The sequence below is a fragment of the Lemur catta genome, chromosome 13, assembly GCF_020740605.2.
Source record: "Lemur catta isolate mLemCat1 chromosome 13, mLemCat1.pri, whole genome shotgun sequence".
In the NCBI taxonomy this organism is placed as follows: domain Eukaryota; kingdom Metazoa; phylum Chordata; class Mammalia; order Primates; family Lemuridae; genus Lemur; species Lemur catta.
The window spans coordinates 11,109,044-11,128,145 of NC_059140.1; the positions used below are offsets into that span (position 1 = coordinate 11,109,044).

At 38.6% G+C, this 19,102-nt stretch overlaps 1 protein-coding gene across 1 annotated transcript in view; it reads left to right on the top strand.

Moving 5' to 3' along the window:
- Nucleotides 1–13,592, top strand: part of TUBGCP3 (tubulin gamma complex associated protein 3) — an 86,312-nt gene extending 72,720 nt beyond the window's left edge. Inside the window, exons 20-22 of the mRNA XM_045567660.1 lie at nt 1,950–2,090; nt 9,984–10,100; nt 12,443–13,592. Of these exons, the coding sequence (XP_045423616.1) occupies nt 1,950–2,090; nt 9,984–10,100; nt 12,443–12,601 (417 nt within the window). The 3' untranslated portion in view covers nt 12,602–13,592. The remainder of the gene's footprint in view (nt 1–1,949; nt 2,091–9,983; nt 10,101–12,442) is intronic.
- The last annotated feature ends 5,510 nt before the right edge of the window (nt 13,593–19,102 follow it).

Consider the following 19,102-nt stretch of genomic DNA (forward strand, 5'->3'; position numbering starts at 1 on the left):
TAGGAGCAGCACCATTGAATCACATCCCTCTATGATTTGCCAAAACAAATGTAGGTTGTTTTTGTTGCTGTGTAATTTGAAGACCTTGTTTTGCACAAGTACATTGTAGTAAATGAAAGAGAGTGTGAATTGTTCACTTTGCAATAACCAAGCTCTCTTGCATTGGCTTGTTCTCAAAGCCATTTGGCAAATGTCCATTTCAGTTTTGTCTCACTTAAGATCAGGTATTAGCTCAACTGTTAATGGTGCTACAATGACTTAGCAAATGAATTTTGAACCCAAGTATTGCTGTCCCTGCAAAAAGGAAAATATTTTAACGGAGTAGAATGTAAGTCCTTCAGCCAGCTGGTGATGAGAAATGGCATTGGACATATCTTCATTAACTATAAAGTTGTTTTAACAATAGAGTTAGCTCAACTTGGTTTTTTATTTTGCTTTGTTTTTTTGAGACAGGGTCTTGCTCTGTCACCCGGGCTAGACTACAGCGGTATCATCATAGCTCACTGCAACCTCAGACTCCCGGGCTCAAGCGATCCTCCTGCTCCAGCCTCCCAAAGTGTTAGGATTACAGGCATGAACCACAGCACCTGGCCTCAACTTGTTTTAACAATACAGTTAGCTCAGCATCTCAGTTTCTCCCCAAATCAGCTATATTGTGTCTTCCCAAGCACGGGCCAGGAGCCTCTTTAGTTATCTAGGTTTCTTTCATGCTTCTCAATACAGTTATATCATTTTTCTCCCATAAACTTCTTATAAATCTTTTTTTTAGATTATTACTACATTTGTGAAATTTGGCTGGTCTGGAATGCTATTGATTTTGTTACTTTGATCTTTTAGCTATTTCTCTATTCTAATATTTTCTTGCATATTCCATTATTTTCTTGTATATTCCAGTATTTTCTTGGTACATATTTTTTTATAGGTAGAAACAGTGTTGTTTCTTTCATTTCACACAGTCTGTCTTCTGCTGAGTTTCCTCCCTTAGAGTGTTAGCTGCCTTAACCCCAACCACAAGGGGATTCCTATCTTATTCCCAACGTTGAAGGGATGCAATTGTTTCACTGTTGGCTGTGATGTTTGCAAAGACATCTGGTAAGACCCTCTCGTGCTTCGTTGGGACTAACTTCACCCCCACCATTTCCCACTACTTGCACCGGTTTCAATGTCTTTGCTGTGTGGCCTTTCCTATGTTTATATTTTTAATTTACATAAATGATTTTGTGCCTTACATTTCACTATTTCCTTTTTCTTTCCATATTTATGCTAGGAAAAAGATTAACAAAAGTCACGGTAGATGTACACTGAAGAATACTGTCCAGCGGTTATAAGCAATGAGCTAGAGATATGTGCTATGACATTGATATGTTTTAAAACATTAAGAGGTTTTTCCTCAGTGGAAGCCATCCTTTTATTCCTAGTATAAAATGTGATACCGGTTGTTTTTTTTTAAAATAAACCTTGCTGAATTTGCTTTTTATATTTTACTAAGTATTTTTTTCTTGAGGTTTCCATTATCTGGTTTTGATATATCTCAAAAAAAAAACCACGTGAGGTGCTTTCTTAGTCTTTTCTAATCCTTGGAATAGTTCCACTCATAACTAGCTACTGTCTAGCTTTGAAATTTGGGGTAGAGCTTCTTTTTTGTAAGGTTGTTGTGAGAATTGGAGATGATTTGCATAGAGAGCTTGGCACCCCGTCAGACTCAGTAAGTAGCATTTGCTCTTGTTATGGTAAGTGCAGGGTTGTGTTTCCCTAGTACCGTGTACAGGGCTGCTCAGGAATAGAGGTGTTCAGTAAGTGTTTGTGAAGTGAATGAACAACTAATGAACACTTTGAGAATTCGAGTTGATGTCTTGTTTTATAGTATCTTTTTACTAATTATCAGTATTTTATTTAGAAACAGTAAGCACGTTGAGGCTCTATTCATAAAAAATCGTCTATCTTTTTAGGCACTTTTAAACCAACTTAGAGCTGTATTTGATCAAATTATTGAACTTCAGAATGCTCAAGATGCAATATACAGAACTGCTTTGGAAGAATTACAGAGACGATTACAGTTTGAAGAGAAAAAGAAACAGCATGAAATTGAGGTATGACTTTTATACTAGTTTATCAGTTTTAATAGTGAACTTCTTGCCACGATAATCACAGGTGGCAGCAAATAGCTTTCCTGCAGAAATCTTCATACAAGGTGAGATATACTCCCACTGCATTCAGGGTCCTAAGGAAGTACTGACTGTTCTAACGATGGAGGAGTCATCACTCTCATCATCACATTGGAAAAAACAAAGACAGCATTTAGGAGAATCACAAATTCTTGCCAGTTTTCATTAGTAAATGTTGAGATGCTGACATCATCTGTGTTGGTGTCTCCACACCCCAGCTCTGCATTGCTTTTACAAAGCTGGTGGATCTCATACACTGTGACTCGTCTTGCAAATGTTATATATATACAGATAGGATTACGTCCCAATAAACCTGTCATAAATTGAAAATATTGTACGTTGAAAATGCATTTAATACAAGTTGAACACCTCTAATCTGAAATCTGAAATGCTCCTAAATCTGGAACTTTTGAGCACTGACATGATGCTACAAGTGAAAAATTCCACACCTGACACCTTTGCTTCCTGATGGTTTGGTGTACACAAACCGTGTTTCATTCACAAAATTATTTAAAATATTGTGTAAAATTAACTTCAAGTTCTGTGTATATGGTGTATGTGAAGCATAAATGAATTTCATGTTTAGACTTTGGTCCCATCCCCAAGATATCTCATTATGCAAATATTCCAAAATCTGACATTTGAAACACTTCTGGTCCTAAGCACTTCAGATAAAGGATACTCAGCCTATATCCTGATAAACCCATCCTTAAGTCAAAAAATCTTGTAAGTACAGCGATCTTAAGGTGGAACCTATGTGTGTTTGCATATGTATCTATGTGCTTATGCATATATGTATATGTGTGCATGTGTGTATCTGCCTGTACACATGTATGTGTATGTGTGTGTGTGTGTTGTTTGTGTGTATGAGCCAAATTTCTGCACTTTAGGTTATTTTCAGTGACTTTACCAACATGTGTCTTCAGTGACCTGGGATTGGGAAGATTTATTAAGCAAATTTGGCTGTTTATAAGATTTCTTTGATATATTATGATCTGTATAATCTTTTAGTTTTTCAAGATGCAATCAAGTGTCACATAATGATCCTTCAGTCAAAGACAGACCACGTATATGATAGTGGTCCCGTAAGATTATAACACCATATTTTTACAGCACCTTTCTTTTATCTTTTTTAATCTTCTTTTATTAAATTTTTATTTTTTATTCTTTTATTCTTGTCCATCCTAATTTGTCCTAAGCACTTTCTATGTTTAGATATACAAATACTTGCCATTGTGTTGCAGTTGCCTGCAGCATTCAGTATAGTAACATGCTGTGCAAACTTTGTAGCCTGGGAGCAGTAGGCTGTAACATAGAGCCTAGGTGTGTAGTAGGCTGTGTCATCTAGGTTGTGTAAGTGCACTCTATGCACACAGTGAGGAAGTTGCTTAATGATGCATTTCTCAGAATGTACCCCTTCATTAAGCAACGTATGACCATACTTACTGGGGATGGTCAAATTGTTGAGTCAGTACGATTCGAATATTACTTTTAAGTACTATTTCCTTTAAAACCTGTGCTAGAGGACCATATTTAGCTTGGAAAATCCACAACCACTGAAAGCACGAGTTATTTCTTTGGTATATTCTGGAAACATTTGTATGGCAGAGTCATCTCATCATCCAAAGTGTTGTGTTGGTGACTCTGAAGCGTGGTAGAGTTTGCATGCACACTGTCTCCTGGGTCTTGCCCAGGCAACTCTGTGGGTTGATGTAAGTCAGACAGGCTGAAGATTCGATCCTAACTCTGTTACTTCCTGGCTTTGTGCATTTGGATGACTTAATTTTTCCAAGACCTACTTTCCTTATTTGTAAGATGGGTGTGATAATGAATATGACCTCATAGAGTTACTTATTTACATGTGAATAAAGTATGTGAATTATGTAGCATTTAGTGAGTATTCAATAAATGCTAGCCACTGCTGTTATTTTTAAAACTGCCCACGTGGCCCAGAGAATCTGCCCTTCTGGAGAGTTACTAAGCTGTAAAATTCTACAAAAAACCAATCCATAGGATTTTAACACTCTGATAATAATTCGTTGGCCAGTTGTACAGGGCTTGATGGTCTCTCTATTTTTTTTTTTTTTTTTTTTTTTGAGACAGTGTCTCACTTTGTTGCCCGGGCTAGAGTGAGTGCCGTGGCATCAGCCTGCTCACAGCAACCTCAAACTCCTGGGCTTAAGCGATCCTACTGCCTCAGCCTCCCGAGTAGCTGGGACTACAGGCATGCGCCACCATGCCCAGCTAATTTTTTCTATATATATTTTAGTTGGCCAGATCATTTATTTCTATTTTTAGTAGAGACGGGGTCTCGCTCAGGCTGGTCTCGAACTCCTGACCTCGAGCGATCCACCCGCCTCGGCCTCCCAGAGTGCTAGGATTACAGGCGTGAGCCACCGCGCCCGGCCTGATGGTCTCTCTAGACTGCCAGCCATCAGCAGAGCCATATAACAAGTTCAGGTTTATCAGAGTAGGTTAAGCAGATATGCTGAAGGATGTACGGAGAAAGATGAACCGTAAAACTGCATCTGAGAAGTGATTTAAATTCATAGGGCAAAATAAATTTTGAGACAGTCATTTAGACCTGAGGTCCACAGAAGTTCTGAAGAGATTATGTAAGACAACTCATAGAAGATTCTAGAATCCTGCTGATACGCGTTGCAATGGAGTTGGCTTCTGCTTGCTTTACTCACAGCTTTTTTTTTTTACTCACAGTCATTTTTTTCTTTTCATCTTGCTGTTAGGTAGAGGATTCCCAAAGGGTCCTCCTCCTTCAATTCATGGCTTTTCTCTGTTTTCTTCCACTTTTCAAATCCCCTACATTTATAATGATTTTTTCAACTCAAATTTAGGATAAAAGGGCATTCACTTCTTTCATTTTTTAAATATATGTTAAATATTGAAAATCTTGGTTTCCAATGTTATCATACTTAGTTGTTTGCTCTCTCACAATACCCACATCCATGCACATGTCCATGCACACGGCCTCCTCAGAATGAGAATCCTGATACTACCACCAATGGTACAGTTTTAAAATAGTTTTACTTTTTTTGCAATTCTTTTTTTTTTCCCTTAGAATATATCCCACTAGGTAAGTGCATTCAAATTTCATGTGATGATGTCCCTTGAAATGATTACTCTCGTAAGGTTATGCCACAGACTTAGTGCACAGTTATATCAGTTGGTTTCATTTTGGCTTTTAATTTCTGGGGATTGTTTTATTCACAAAACAAAAATGAATATAATTATGAAAAATATTAACCTGATTCCAAAGTCAAATTTACAAAACAAAACATTTAGACAGGTCTAACTTTGTCACTCTCTGCTCTTTAGACTAATTCTCATGAACATGGAAGTAAAACCCCAAAGTATCACCAAACTGTGATACATTGACAGGATAATACAGTACAGACAAGTTTAAGCTTGTTCCAGGAATACAATGCTCTTTTTATTATTCTAATAAAATTATTGTAATTCACATTTACAAACTAAAGGAGAATTATATAATTATCTCAATAGATGGAGAAAGTCATTTAATATCAAGCAAAATCTGATAAAAAGGTTTGCATGAAAAATCTATAGCAAAACATCATACTCAGTGGTGAAATATTAAAGTGTTTCCCTGAGACAGAAGACACTACTTCTGCACTGATGGTCCCAGTCAGTGTCGCAAGCCAAGAAGAAATATGGAGTAGAAGAAAAAAAAGCTCTTTTTTTTTTTTTTTTCAAAAGTTATGGCTGTAGGCATGGATAATCCAAAGTAATCTTCAGATAATTGATTAGAATTAATAAGTGAACTTAGCAAGGTAGCTGAAAACAATGTCATTATGCAAAAATCTATTGTATTTCTATTATCAATAAAGTGAAATTTTAAAAAAATGCCCTTAAAAGAGCATTAAAGTATAACAAATGTATGTAAGTCCTCTATACAGAAAACTGTGAAACAGGGTGTGGCAACCTAAGGTTCACAGGCCAAATTTGGCCTCACATCTGTTTCTGTAAATAGAGTTTTATTGGGACAGCCCTGCTGTTTTGTTATTTGTGCCATTGAAGCTGACTTGAGTAGTTGCAGAGAGACCATGTGGCCTATAAACCTTTAAAACATACACTCTGTGGCCTTTTATAAGAAAAGGTTTGCTGACATCGCCCTGCTATAAAGCATCATTGAGAGATATTAAAGGGATTCTAAATAAATAGTAGAATGACGTGTTCATGGGTTGGAGAATTGATATATAGATTCAGTGAAATCCCAATTCTGATCTCAGCAATTTTTGTTTTTAGTAGAAATTGATAAACTAATTCTAAAATTTATGTGGAAATACATAAGGCCTAAAGTCACAGACTACTGAACAAGAACAAAATTAAAGGAGATACATTTATAAGTGAGTATACATATATGCTCAAGACTTACAATAAAATTACAGTCATTAAAAGTGTGGTGTTGGCTCAAGGAAATGAATGAGTCCCACACGAGGAGATTGTTAGTTCACGACAGTTGGCACCAAGAGCCTGGGGAACTCGGGACCAGTAAGTGATGTTAGCTAACTTTCTCCTGACCCTGCCTCAGCACACACACAAACCAGTACAAGGGAGGGTTAAGTCTAAACATGAAAGGTCAGGTGCTAAAGCTTTCAGGGGGCAGAGTGAAGAATATCTTCACGATCTTGAGGTAAGGAGACTTTTCTTAAATTGAGTATAAAAAGTATTAACTGTAAAGGAAATTAACAATCTTTATGTTAAGATTAGTAATGTCTGTTGGAGATACTCTTAAGAGCAGGAAAAAGTAAGCTATTGCAGGGGAGAAGTTATCTGTACCATGTAAGTGATAACTCATTCGTAATGTGTAAAGAGCTCCTATAAATCAATAAGAGAACCCCATTAAAAACATGTTTTAAATTTATGAAAAGGTACCCTCGTTAATCACCAGATAAGTCAAAGTTAAAAACCCCAATGATACATCACATCCTAACAGGATGACTAGAATTTTAGGGTGACTAAAATTTTAAAGACAGCAGCAAATGTTGGTGAGTATATGAGAGGGTGAGAATTCTCCTGTGCTGCTGGTCGAAGGTGGACTGGAGCAGCTGCTTTGGAAACTGGTAGGCAGTGACTGATGCTGAATTTAGGAACACTCTGACCCAGCATTTCCTCTTCTGGGCACTTGCCCAACAGAAATGCCTTCCCACGTCCACCAAGTGTCACTCACAATAGCTAGAGTTCCCTGGGAGGAAGGGAGTGATTGGAAGAGGCCCCAAGATCATCTTCTGGGATGCTAGCGGTGTTCTTGTTCTCCACGTGGTTGGTGATGACATGAGTGTATTCATGCTTATGATGATTTATCATGCTGTTTATTCATGATTTGTATACTTTTTAATGTGTGTTATATTGCAATAAAATAGTATAATTTAAAATCTTGTTTAAAGAAATAAAAGACAAAAGTTGGTAGGGGAAGAAGAATTGGAAAGTAGTGTAAATATGATTTCTTCATTCTTTATAGTAAGGCATCAAAAGATAGTGTTTAAAGCTCATAAATCAAGTGAAACAGGCATAAATATGTTAAATGATGTTAAAGATACAAATGTGTGAATATGTTATCTTAAAGTTGGATGGCCAAGGAAGGAGGACAGTAGTCATTGTTGCCTACATCTGGTGTTGATGCCATCCAGAGAAATAGGTGATGAAAGTGACATCACTAAAAAATATACATAAATCCTCCAGGTTATCAGAAGAAATACAGACTGCATAGTAAAAGATGACCACCCTCAAATAAGCTGGAAAGTATGTCATAAATATGAAGACAGAACTAAGAACAGACATATCCGTCAGATCAATAAAGGCGACTGGGTTAAACATGTGTAATAAAAGGACTCTCAGTAAAGGATCATGTTTGGTTGGTACCCCTAGGTAGGTGGACAGATGGCTTGTAGCTGAGCTGACTTTTTAGAGGACAGACCTGCTAGTTGGGAAGCTCTGGTATTGAAAAGACACCCAAAACAGAGTGATGTAGAAAGTTCATGAAGAAAACAAGGGACAGGACATACAAAGCAAATTGAATTCTTCAAAGAAAGGCAGTATGTTTCAGGGCACAAATAGTAAACAAGAGAAGAAGGATGCCTTGGAATGATAAAAACATGCAAGTAACAGTGAAGATAGAAAACAGTGAGGGCTCCCTACAAGTACCAGATAGTATAGTGTCAGTATTCATTAAAAAAAACAAGCCAGTAAATATTAATATAAGGAGAAATGGATTGAAACACATTAACATTAGAATATAATTATTTCTCGCAGACTGTGAAAGATCAAATACACATAAATAAGGACATAATTATGAAAATCTGTAACCCTTAATGCCTATATAAATAACTGGAGAGAACGAAAGTAAGGAAACTAAACATCCCACTTGAGGAGCTGGAAAGTGGCAATAAGGGAAACCTGAAGAAAGGCGGAGGCGGCCGGTCCCCAGGCAGCGTGTCCCCTTCTGCTGACTGTGCGGTCAGTTACAGACGGACCTCCCCGGTCCAGCCTTTCTCTCTCACCACCGCACTCAATTAGTCTTAAACAAAAGCCAAAGGATGTAATTAGTAAAGATGAGAGCAAAAATTAATGAATTAGAAAATAGGAAAAAAAATCTAATCAAATTTAAGAGCTGACCCTTTTGGGGGGATGAGGGATGGTGGGAAATAAAAATAAGCTATAACTTACTATCTAGTCAATAATGGGAAGAGAAGGCTCAAATACACGTGGAAAAATGTTCTATTTTGCTTAACTCTATGGAAATAAATCTACATACATGAAGAAAATGAATGATTTTCTAGAGATTTCCAGAATTCCAGAAGAGAAAGCAAATTCTAAACAGAACAATTACTAGAGAAGAAATAAAGTTATTGAAGGGCTGTGCCACCAAAAAGCAGCACATCAGCTGTGCTGACAAAGTCTCCCAAACCTGTCATCAGGGGGGACACTCTGGTACTTCATGAGTTACTTATTCCAAGTCGTGGGCAAGGACAGTTTCCACATTCTGTGCAGGAAGCATCATGAGGCTGGTATCAACTCATAAAGAAAAAACAAATCTGGATTATAAATATTGATGGAGAAATCTTATGTAAAATATGAGTGAAAAATATCTAGCAGAATTTAAAATTTACTAAGACTAGGGTTTATTTCAGGAATGAAAAGGCTCAATAAATATATAATAGTAGTGTGATTGATCATCCTTGATAAGAAGAAAAGTATTCAGTGATAATTCCTATATATGCTAGCTGAAGAGCCATTTAGTCAAATTCACTATTGATTAAAAGCAATCTTAAAAATAGAAATATATGGATATATCTCAAATACAAACAAATGCATCGTATTAGGGAAATAGTAAACATTCCCATTAAAGCAAGGTTTACGGGGTGCCAGTGCTTGCACTGTGGGTTCCAGCCGTGTGTTTATTGTCTGTATAAGAAATGATGAAATGCAACTGGAAGACATTACAGGATCGTGACAGCAAAAGACTGATTTGGTTGTGAGGAATTATATAAGTCATTACATGTTTTACAATGTAATACAATACTTATTAAAAACTATGAGCTATGAGGCAATTCTCGCTATGCTCAAAGGTATTCATACGAAATATTTCCAAGATACATTAATTGAAAAAACTGATCTAGAGATCAATTTGGTATGAGAAATTATCATAAAAGTTTTTAACAGTAGAGAAGGGCATCGAAAGCATATGTCTCCCCACTCCTAACACGCCCCTTCTCTGTCCCACTCTACAAATAGTTCTTCCGTCAGAGATTTTAATTCCATTTGGGGCTTTTGATTCTCCAGGGCCAGTGGGGAGTGACAGCAGCAGAGGAAGAGGAGGAGGAGAAAAGGGTTCAAGAATTTAAGGAATCTATACCAAAAATGTGTTCACAGTTGCGGATATTAACACATTTCTACCAGGTATGTATCCGTGTGAAATTGCTACCCAAGCCATGTTGCCCGTTTTCTGTAACTGACAGTTGCTTTCAGAATGATAAGAGTTGGATCTGCGCCGTCAATTTGGTGCTTACATGTGTAGATGTGAGTAGTGCCCACGGTGGTTCCCACCTTGGCTGCATGCTGGAACCCCTGTGGTACCGTGTGGCAGTTGGCTCTGCGGCAGTGCACATGTGCAGCCAGGGCACGAGCCCAGGAGGGGGGCCCCACTGTCCACCTGAGGGGGTACCCCTGCTGGACACAGCTGACTCCGCCGCGGATGCCCAGCCCAGACAGAGACGGCAGCCGGCTGATGTGTGCACGGACTTTGGGTCTTGGGGGCTATGCTGTGTGTCTGTTGACTCTGCTTCCATTTCCATTTCTGAGGGTCTGGTTTCTCATTTCTTCCTTTTCCCTGTGCATGTTTATGACAGAAATACAGATGAGAAGATTTCATAAAGAATTTTTTCATTCAATTGCTTATAACTATTAATAATTAGACTTACTGAGCATTGACTCTCAAACCTTTAAAAATTATGGTTTTGTGTACTGGTCTGTTCATGTGGTGCAACGTGGAAAATGAAACATCACCCACCCTGTTTTGTGGGCATCTGATTTGTGTTCCAGGTCCCTCACACTTTTTGTATTTCTCTTCAGGACAGCCAAGGGGGAAAGTTGTCACTTTTACAAGTGATCTTACTCTTACATTGGCCTACTTTTACATTTTTGTTGAAAACAAATTTTGTAATTGGTGGGAATGACAGGTTTATGTTTGTACAGAAGATCCTTATTGGGTAGGTGTTTTGACATGAAATACCTCCTTGAACTCATGTTATGGATATAGTATGCATTCATATTTCTTAAAAATGTATACCTAGTGGTTTAGTTCCATTCTACTCATGAAAATAAGATAGTTGTACAGCTACAAAGCAGTAACATATGATTTGAAACATTAGTCTATATTCTCATTTCTAAGAGAGACAATGATGTTCTTGTTTATGGTTACACATTTCCTTGATGGAGTTAATACATTTTTTAAAAAGTAATCTTAATCAGTATAATCCCAGTTTTATTCAAATTACAGTCTTAATCTTCTTTGTAAATCATTACCATTCAGATTTTCCTTCCATAACAGCAGAAGTCCTTTTCTGTTCTCTGTAGTGTACTTGAAACAGTGGGGTGTTAACAGCTACTCATCGTTTGCGGTTTATGACTGAATAGCCAGAGTCCCAAACCTGTGGGAGGAAATATTCCTTAGATTTTCTTATAGTCAGTTTCATGGATCTTTATATGTCAATTTCATCACTTAACAGGAAGTTACTGTCTATATTTTCGGCAATATAATTCCTTAGGAGCTCTCTTCTCCCATCACCTAGAAAGACAGAGTGATGTTCACACACGTATCTATGTGATACATCTGGGCCTACATACATACCAACTCTCCAGGTACTCCCCCAGAAGCCACATGTGAGCTTTGAAATTCACCTTCTGACCAGAGCAAGGAAAGGGGAATGCCAGCAGGTGAGGACTTGAGGAGGGTTGATGAGGACACGGTGCTTCCATGACTTTTTTCTCTGCAGATGAGAGGTTTTCTAAGACAGCTAGAAAATGCGTGGGATGACCAGGAATATCCTTGAACAGTAAATGTCTGCTGGCGTGGCATAGGCTGTGAAACTTGACAGGGATGGAGTTTGTACTCACTGACTCTTTCAACCTTAAATAGAAACAGTCATTTTGTCACATTAAAGTTTGAGTAAACTGTCACATCTTTACGAAGCCCCCTGAAGAACGAGGCGGTAACAGGACGCTGCACCCCCATCAGGAAGACCGCTGTAGCCATATGTTCAACAGCAAGGGAACCTCAAGGTCTCCGTTGTGATTGTGGATCCATTTTATGTTCTCCATTTGTTCTCCAGTCAGGGTTCCATGATGATGAAACATTTTTCATAAATCATGTGAAAGAAACGCATATGCTGAGTTTTGTATTCAAAATAAGAATAGAATGTTTTAACATCAGTTCCTTTGCTGTTTTGCTTATTCTTGTGGAACTCAAGGCAAAAAGGAAAAACCTGTTGGTTAGCTACTTTTAAGTAAAATTTATTCATTGCTAATTTGTATTTGTAGAAAGAGTAACTCTTCCAAACGTGTGTTGGCTGTGGGTGTGAACTTTGGGGTTCTGCAGCCGCTCTCAGGTCCCCCTGGGACGCCCGCCTTGGGGGGTGTTTACTAAAGACTTGTTGATCTGGAAGGAAAAACATACCCAGAGGGGATTAACAGTGGAGATAAGTTCTTTTCTGAAATGAATATTTTATTCCTTCTCTTTTCAGGGTATCGTGCAACAGTTTTTGGTGTTACTGACAACCAGCTCTGACGAAAGTCTTCAGTTTCTGAGCTTCAGGTTGGACTTTAATGAACATTATAAAGCCAGAGAGCCAAGACTCCACGTGTCTCTGGGCACCAGGGGACGGCGCAGTTCCCACACGTGAAGCTGCACGGGTCATCCCAAGGACCTACAAATGCTACTAATGTGTTATTGACGTAAAAATCTACGTTTTGGTTCTCAAGGCACTGGCATGCTGCAGGGGGCCACCCTTTCTGCCTGAGAGCACTCCACTGTGTCACTGGCATGTCGTGTGGTAGAATCAAGTCAACGTTTTTATACAGCGGAGTTAAGTATATTTGTAATATCACTCAGTTAAATAGGCTGGCTGCATCATTCAAATTTATTTCTAATAGTCTTCATAGTTAAAAAGTACTGTAATTTGTTGAGACTTTTTAAGCTGTCTGTGATATAATTTATATTTGTCATTTTTAAGAACATCAGTTTCTTTTAGAGAAAATTAGGGTGATGGGATATTCATCAGTTGAGATGGTATTATCATTGCTATTTTTTTAACATCCTCTTCAGAGGCAATCTTTGTTAATGTAATCAAATTGAAACAATCTCCCTGCTAAAAAAATATATAGAGCATTTTATTTTGGTTTTCTAGTGTTGTATAATACCAACATCTATTAGAAACTTTGTATCTTAATGCATTACCTTTACACATATTTATTCTTATGTTCTCTTCTTTCAGAGTTTACATTTTTATATTTCATTTACTATTTCAGATAACTTTTAAAATAATATAGAAAAAAGTAGGAGTGATGTAGAACAAAAACATCCTTATACAGTGCTACCTAAATTTCTTGAAAACATCAGCTGACACAGTGTGTACATATGAATGACTAGAAAAAGTTAATGAAGTATTTTATTTTCACAAAACTGATAAGCATTGGAAAGAAATGGACTTGGATAATGAACATTTCCTTTTTCCTTGCCTATTTTTTCATTGTAAATATTTATATACTACTGACCAAATGTTGGGGGGGAACTGTTTTTTGTAAAAATGTCATTATCAGGTCACATAAATCTGCCTTTATTATGTTACATAAGTGAAAATTTAGAAAATTAAAAGCAATTATCTTTCAGATTCATCAGTTGTTTCTTGAGTAGTCTATGAAGAGACAGTTTACTTGCTAAGTTGTGGGGATGAGGGTTGATAAAATACCATTTAACATGCTACAGTGTCTATTCATCAGTGAAACCAAGAAATTAGACGGTGCAGCTTCCAGTGTAGAAGCAAAAGGGCAGCCGGGAGTCCTGGCAATGCAGAAATGAGCCTAGCCTGAAGGTCAGAAATTTTTAGAATGTATGTATTTTTAGTTTAAAAATTCAAAAAATCAGAAATTTGAAGCAGGTTTCTCTATTGCAGGCCTTCCCAGATTATTATGACTTATTCTGTATCTCCAAGATAAGTTTCCCAAAGTTTCTTGACCATGGAACGTTTTATTTTATTTGAAGCATTGCTTCAGGGATTAATCCTCAGTGGAAACTGACCTAAAAAAATGCCACCCTAGAATTAGGAATTGAAACTCTATTAGAGTTTAGGATTCCTCGCAGTTTGGTTAGATTTGTGGATCGCTTCTATGGAGGTGCCCTCTTGTCCTTGCTGGGACCACCCTGGCAGGTCTCTCCCAGAGCTGAACTGTGGGTGTGAAGGTGGGAGCCGGGGCTGGCAGGGGGATGGAGGGCATCACTGTGAACGCACAGCCAGGCCTGGTGGGGAGCTGGGGTCTCAGAAACCAGCATCAGCCAGGGATGGACAACGTGGAGCTCCTCGCTGTGGTGTGGAGGGAGGAGAGCACGAGGCAGGGATGACCCCGGCTCCGCCCTGGAGGGCCCTGTCTCCACCCAGAAGATGCTAACCAGTCTGTCCTGTTGGGCTTATAGTGAGGATTCGAGGTGTGATATGTACAGGGTCTGGCTCATGGAGGTACTGAATAAATGGTGCTCTTGTGTCCTGGTGGAGTAAAGCCATTTGCCATGGGCAGCTCGAGTGAGCCAGACCTAGCTGCTGTCAGGGGACTCCTCTTTCCCACCAAGGCGTAGTAACTGCTTCTGAAGGGGCAGCTGTCCTGCTGGGAAGGGCCAGCTCCGTGTCCCGGTGCGTTGATAGGCTTGACTGGAGAGGGGAATGTTCTTCCCTCCCCTGCTTAGTTGTCACCAGCAGTATTCGTGGCATCATGATTCTCAAGTCCCTGTGGATAATGTGTGCTCCAGACATTAAAATATAGGACAGAAGGCACAGCCAACTTGAAAATCTCACTTGCTAGGAAAAGAGCACTTTTACAAAATAAGCACAGTCATACTGAAATTAAGTCATGAGAGACAAAATATACTTGGAACAGATAAGTCACCATAAACTGCTCCCCTCACACCGTGTTGACAGCTGGAGCTGTAAATTCAGCTTGTGGTTTGAGGAAAACACGGGTTGCTCGTGACTGCTGGTGTGTGGTTGAAACACCTTAGTTATGGTGAGGGGAAGCTTCTCCCATCTGCTGCTTGTCCCGGCACTTCCACAGCTCAGAGAGTGGCTGGCCCTATGTTAGTCACACAAATGTCACCTACAGTGAATTCAAATAAATATGTAGGGGGGAATAGAATGATACCTAGAAATTTAGGATTTAGAAATAACAATCATATACAGGCATACCTCATTTTATTGTGCTTCACAGATACCACATTTTTTACAAATTGGACGTTTGTGGCAACCCTGTATGAGGCAAGACTATTGGCACCATCTTTCCAACAGCACATGCTCCCTTTGTGTCTCTGTGTCACATTTTGGTAATTCAATATTCCAAACTTTTTCATTCTTATATCTCTTATGGTGCTCTGTGCTCAGTGATCTTTGATGTTGCTGTCATAATTGTTTTGAGACACCATGAACTGCACCCATGAAAGAACTGAATTGATAAACGTGTGTTCTGACTGCTCCGCTGACTGGCCCGTTCCCTGTCCCTCTCCCTCTCCTTGGGCCTCCCTATTCTCTGAAACACTTCTGAGATCAGGCCAGTTAATTCTCTAAAGTGGCCTCGAAGTGTTTAAGTGGAAGAGTTGCACGTCTCTCACTTTAAATCAAAAGCAAGAAATGATTAAGCTTGAGGAAGGAGTGTCTGTAGCTGAGGTAGGCTGCTTTCACCAGACAACCAAGTTGTGAATGCAAAGGGAAAGTTCTTGAAGGAAATTAAAGTACTGCTTCTCCAGTGAACACACAGATGATATGGAAGCAAAACAGCCTATTGCTGACAGAAAGAAAGTTTGAGTGACGATTAACCAGTCACAACATTCCCTTAAGCCAAAGCCTACCCTAGAGGAAGGCCCTAACTCTCTTCAATTCTGTGAAGGCTGAGAGCGGTGAGGAAGCTGCAGAGAAAAGTTGGAAGCCTGCAGAGGTAGGTTCATGGGGTTTAAGGAAAGAAGCGGTTTCCATAACACAAAAGTGCAGTAGCAAGTGCTGATGGAGAAGCTGCAGCAAGTTATCCAGAAGATTATTGATGAAGGTGACTATACTAAAAATTTTCAATTTAGACAAAACAGCCTTCTGTTGGAAGAAGATGCCATCTAGGACTTTCATAGCTACAGAGGAGAAGTCAGGGCCTGGCTTCAAAGCTTCAAAGGACAAGCTGACTCTCTCATTGGGGCTAATGCAGCTGGTGACTTTAAGTTGAAGCCAATGCTAATTTACCATTCTGAAAATCCTAGGGCCCTTAAGAATTTTGCTAAATCTATTCTGCCCGTGCTCCATAAATGGAACAAAGCCTGGATGACAGCACAGCTGTTTACAGAGTAGTTTACTGACTATCTTAAGCCCCCTTTTAAGACCTATTGGTCAGGGGGAAAAAAAAAAAGATTCCTTTCAAATTACTACTGCTCAATGACAATGCACCTGGTCACCCACAAGCTCTGATGGAGATATACAAGGAGATGAATATTGTTTTCATGCCTGCTAACACAACATCATTCTGCAGCCCATGGGTCAAGGAGTCATTTTAACTTTCAAGTCTTATTATTTAAGAAAAACTTTTCATAAACTGTAGGTGCTATACATAGTGATTCCCCCGATGGATCTGGGCAAAGTAAATTGAAAACCTGGAAAGGATTCACCATTCTAGATGCTGTTAAGAACATTTGCAATTCACAGGAGGAGATCAAAATATCAACATTAAAAGGAATTTGGAAAAAGACGATTCCAATCCTCGTGTGTGACTTTGAAGTTTCAAGACTTCAGTGGAGGAAGTGACTGCATGTGTGGTGGAACTAGCAAGACAACTAAAATTAGAAGTGGAGCCAAAAGATGTGACTGAGTTACTGCAATCTCATGATCAAACTTGAATGGATGAGGAGTTCCTTCTTATGGATGAGCAAAGAAAGTACTTTCTTGGGATGGAATCTACTCCTGGTGAAGATGCTGTGAACATTGTTGAAATAACAAAGGATTTAGAATATTCCACAAAGTTAGTTGATGAAGCAGTGGTAGGGTTTGAGAGGACTGACTCCAAATTTAAAAGAAGTTCTACTGTGGGTAAAACAATATCAAACATCATCACATGCTACAGAAAAGTCTTTTGTGAAAAGAAGAGCCAATCAATGTGGCAGACTTCATTGTTGGCTTATTTTAAGAAGTTGCCACAGCCACCCCAGCCTTCAGCAGCCATCTGCATGGGGGCCAGCCCCTCCACCTGCAAAAAGACTGCAGGCTTGGATGATTGTCAGCATTTTTTAGCAATAAGGTACTTTTAAATTAAGGTGTGGATGTTGGTTTTTTTAGACATAATAGGATTGCACACTTAATAGATTATAGCATAGCGTAAACATTTCTAAGCTCTGGGAAACCCAAAAGTTCATATGAATCACTTTATTGTGGTATGGAACCAAACCTGCAGTAGCTTCCAGGTGTCTGTATTTTTAGCTTATGAGGAAATAACAGTCAAATGAGCACAATTCAGCGTGTAAATGGGAGTTGCAGCCAGGCTCTTTCTGTGTTTGGTGACCTTGGGCTGGACTGTACAAGGGGCTGCTGGAATTGATTTGGAAAGAAAGCAAGAGCAGCCGGTCAGACGAGCTCACGACCTGGTTCTCAGAGCATTTGCCATTTGTCAGAAAGTCCACTGTATTCGATGAGTATTTGTACTAATGACCTGAATTAATTTTAATAGTGCATAAATTACTCAGCACCTTTTCAATGAGTAGATTATAAACATCCTGTTTCTGCTGTGGCTACCAGACTATTCAGATATCTTAGTTCAGAGGTAATTTTTACTTCCTGGGTAGCATGCCTTTTTGTTCAGGCTTTCAAATTTCTTAGCAATGATTTTTGCATAAATGCCTCTATAATTTTTTAAATATTAATTTTTGAGTTACACTCCTTTCATTCTTTATTTGACATATACATATTTTCTCTCTTTTCTTGCTGATCACATTTAGCAAAGTGTTTACAGGTTAGGTATTTCAGGAATTTTTTTTGTGATACTTATTTTACTGTAGACACAGGTTTTTTTTTTTTTGCTTTACTTACAAATTAGTATTTTATACTTACTACTCTCCTTTTGGCTTATTGTTTCATGATCCGAATGCTGATGGGATTTACTGTGTCGTCCTTTAATGAGCATTTCCAACTCTGAGTTGTCCTCTATGTGTAACTTTAGTGATATCACAAGTTTTTATGAATGTAGTTTCTTTTCAATGTATTAATACCTAACTCGTGTTATTTCTGTTATTTTCTTTTGACTCTGGATATAATTACAATTTCAAAATGTCCAGGAAGTTTGCTTCGCTCTTTCAATTTTTTCCTTTTGAAAAAGTAGAATAAAAGAAAAGAAAAGGGAAATTTGCCAAACAATAACGGTGATATAGAGTCCCTTTTGTTCTCCTGGATAGAGCTGGAACCCATTCTATTAAGTGAAGTATCTCAAGAATGGAAAAATAAGCACCACATGTACTCACCAGCAAACTGGTTTCCCTGATCGTCACCTAAGTGCACATTCGGGAATAACACCAATTGGGTATCGGGCTTAGGTGGGGGGTGGGGGGAGGGGATGGGTGGATACCTACTTGAGTGCGATGTGCACTGTGAATGGACACGCTTGAAGCTCTGACTCGGGGAGATGGACGGGACATGGGCAATATAAATAACCTGAACTTTTGTACCCCCATAATAAGCTGAAATAAATAATATAAAAAAAATTCCTTCCCTTTAAAAAAAATATATAAAGCTGCAGTGTAAAGCAGTACAAGAATAGGAACGTGGAGTAGGAACATCCATGGATGGAATAAATGTCCCAAAGTGCCACTATTCATGGGTCTTCAGTATATGATGAAGGTTCACTGCAGAGATACGTGGAATGTCTGATTATTCAACAGATGCTCTGGGGTAAAGTTTCAGACAAACCGTTTGGACACAATTTAAGGGCTTTAACTCAAGGAAAATCAAGACAGGTTAAATGGTTCAAATATGAAGAATTTAAACCATTATAATTGCTAGAAAAAATGAGGCAATATTTTTATAATTTCAGGAGTCCTAACACTCTCTTAACACCACACCGAGGATGAAAACTATAAAGGAAAACAATGGGAGATTTGACTACATAAAATGGAAAGCTGT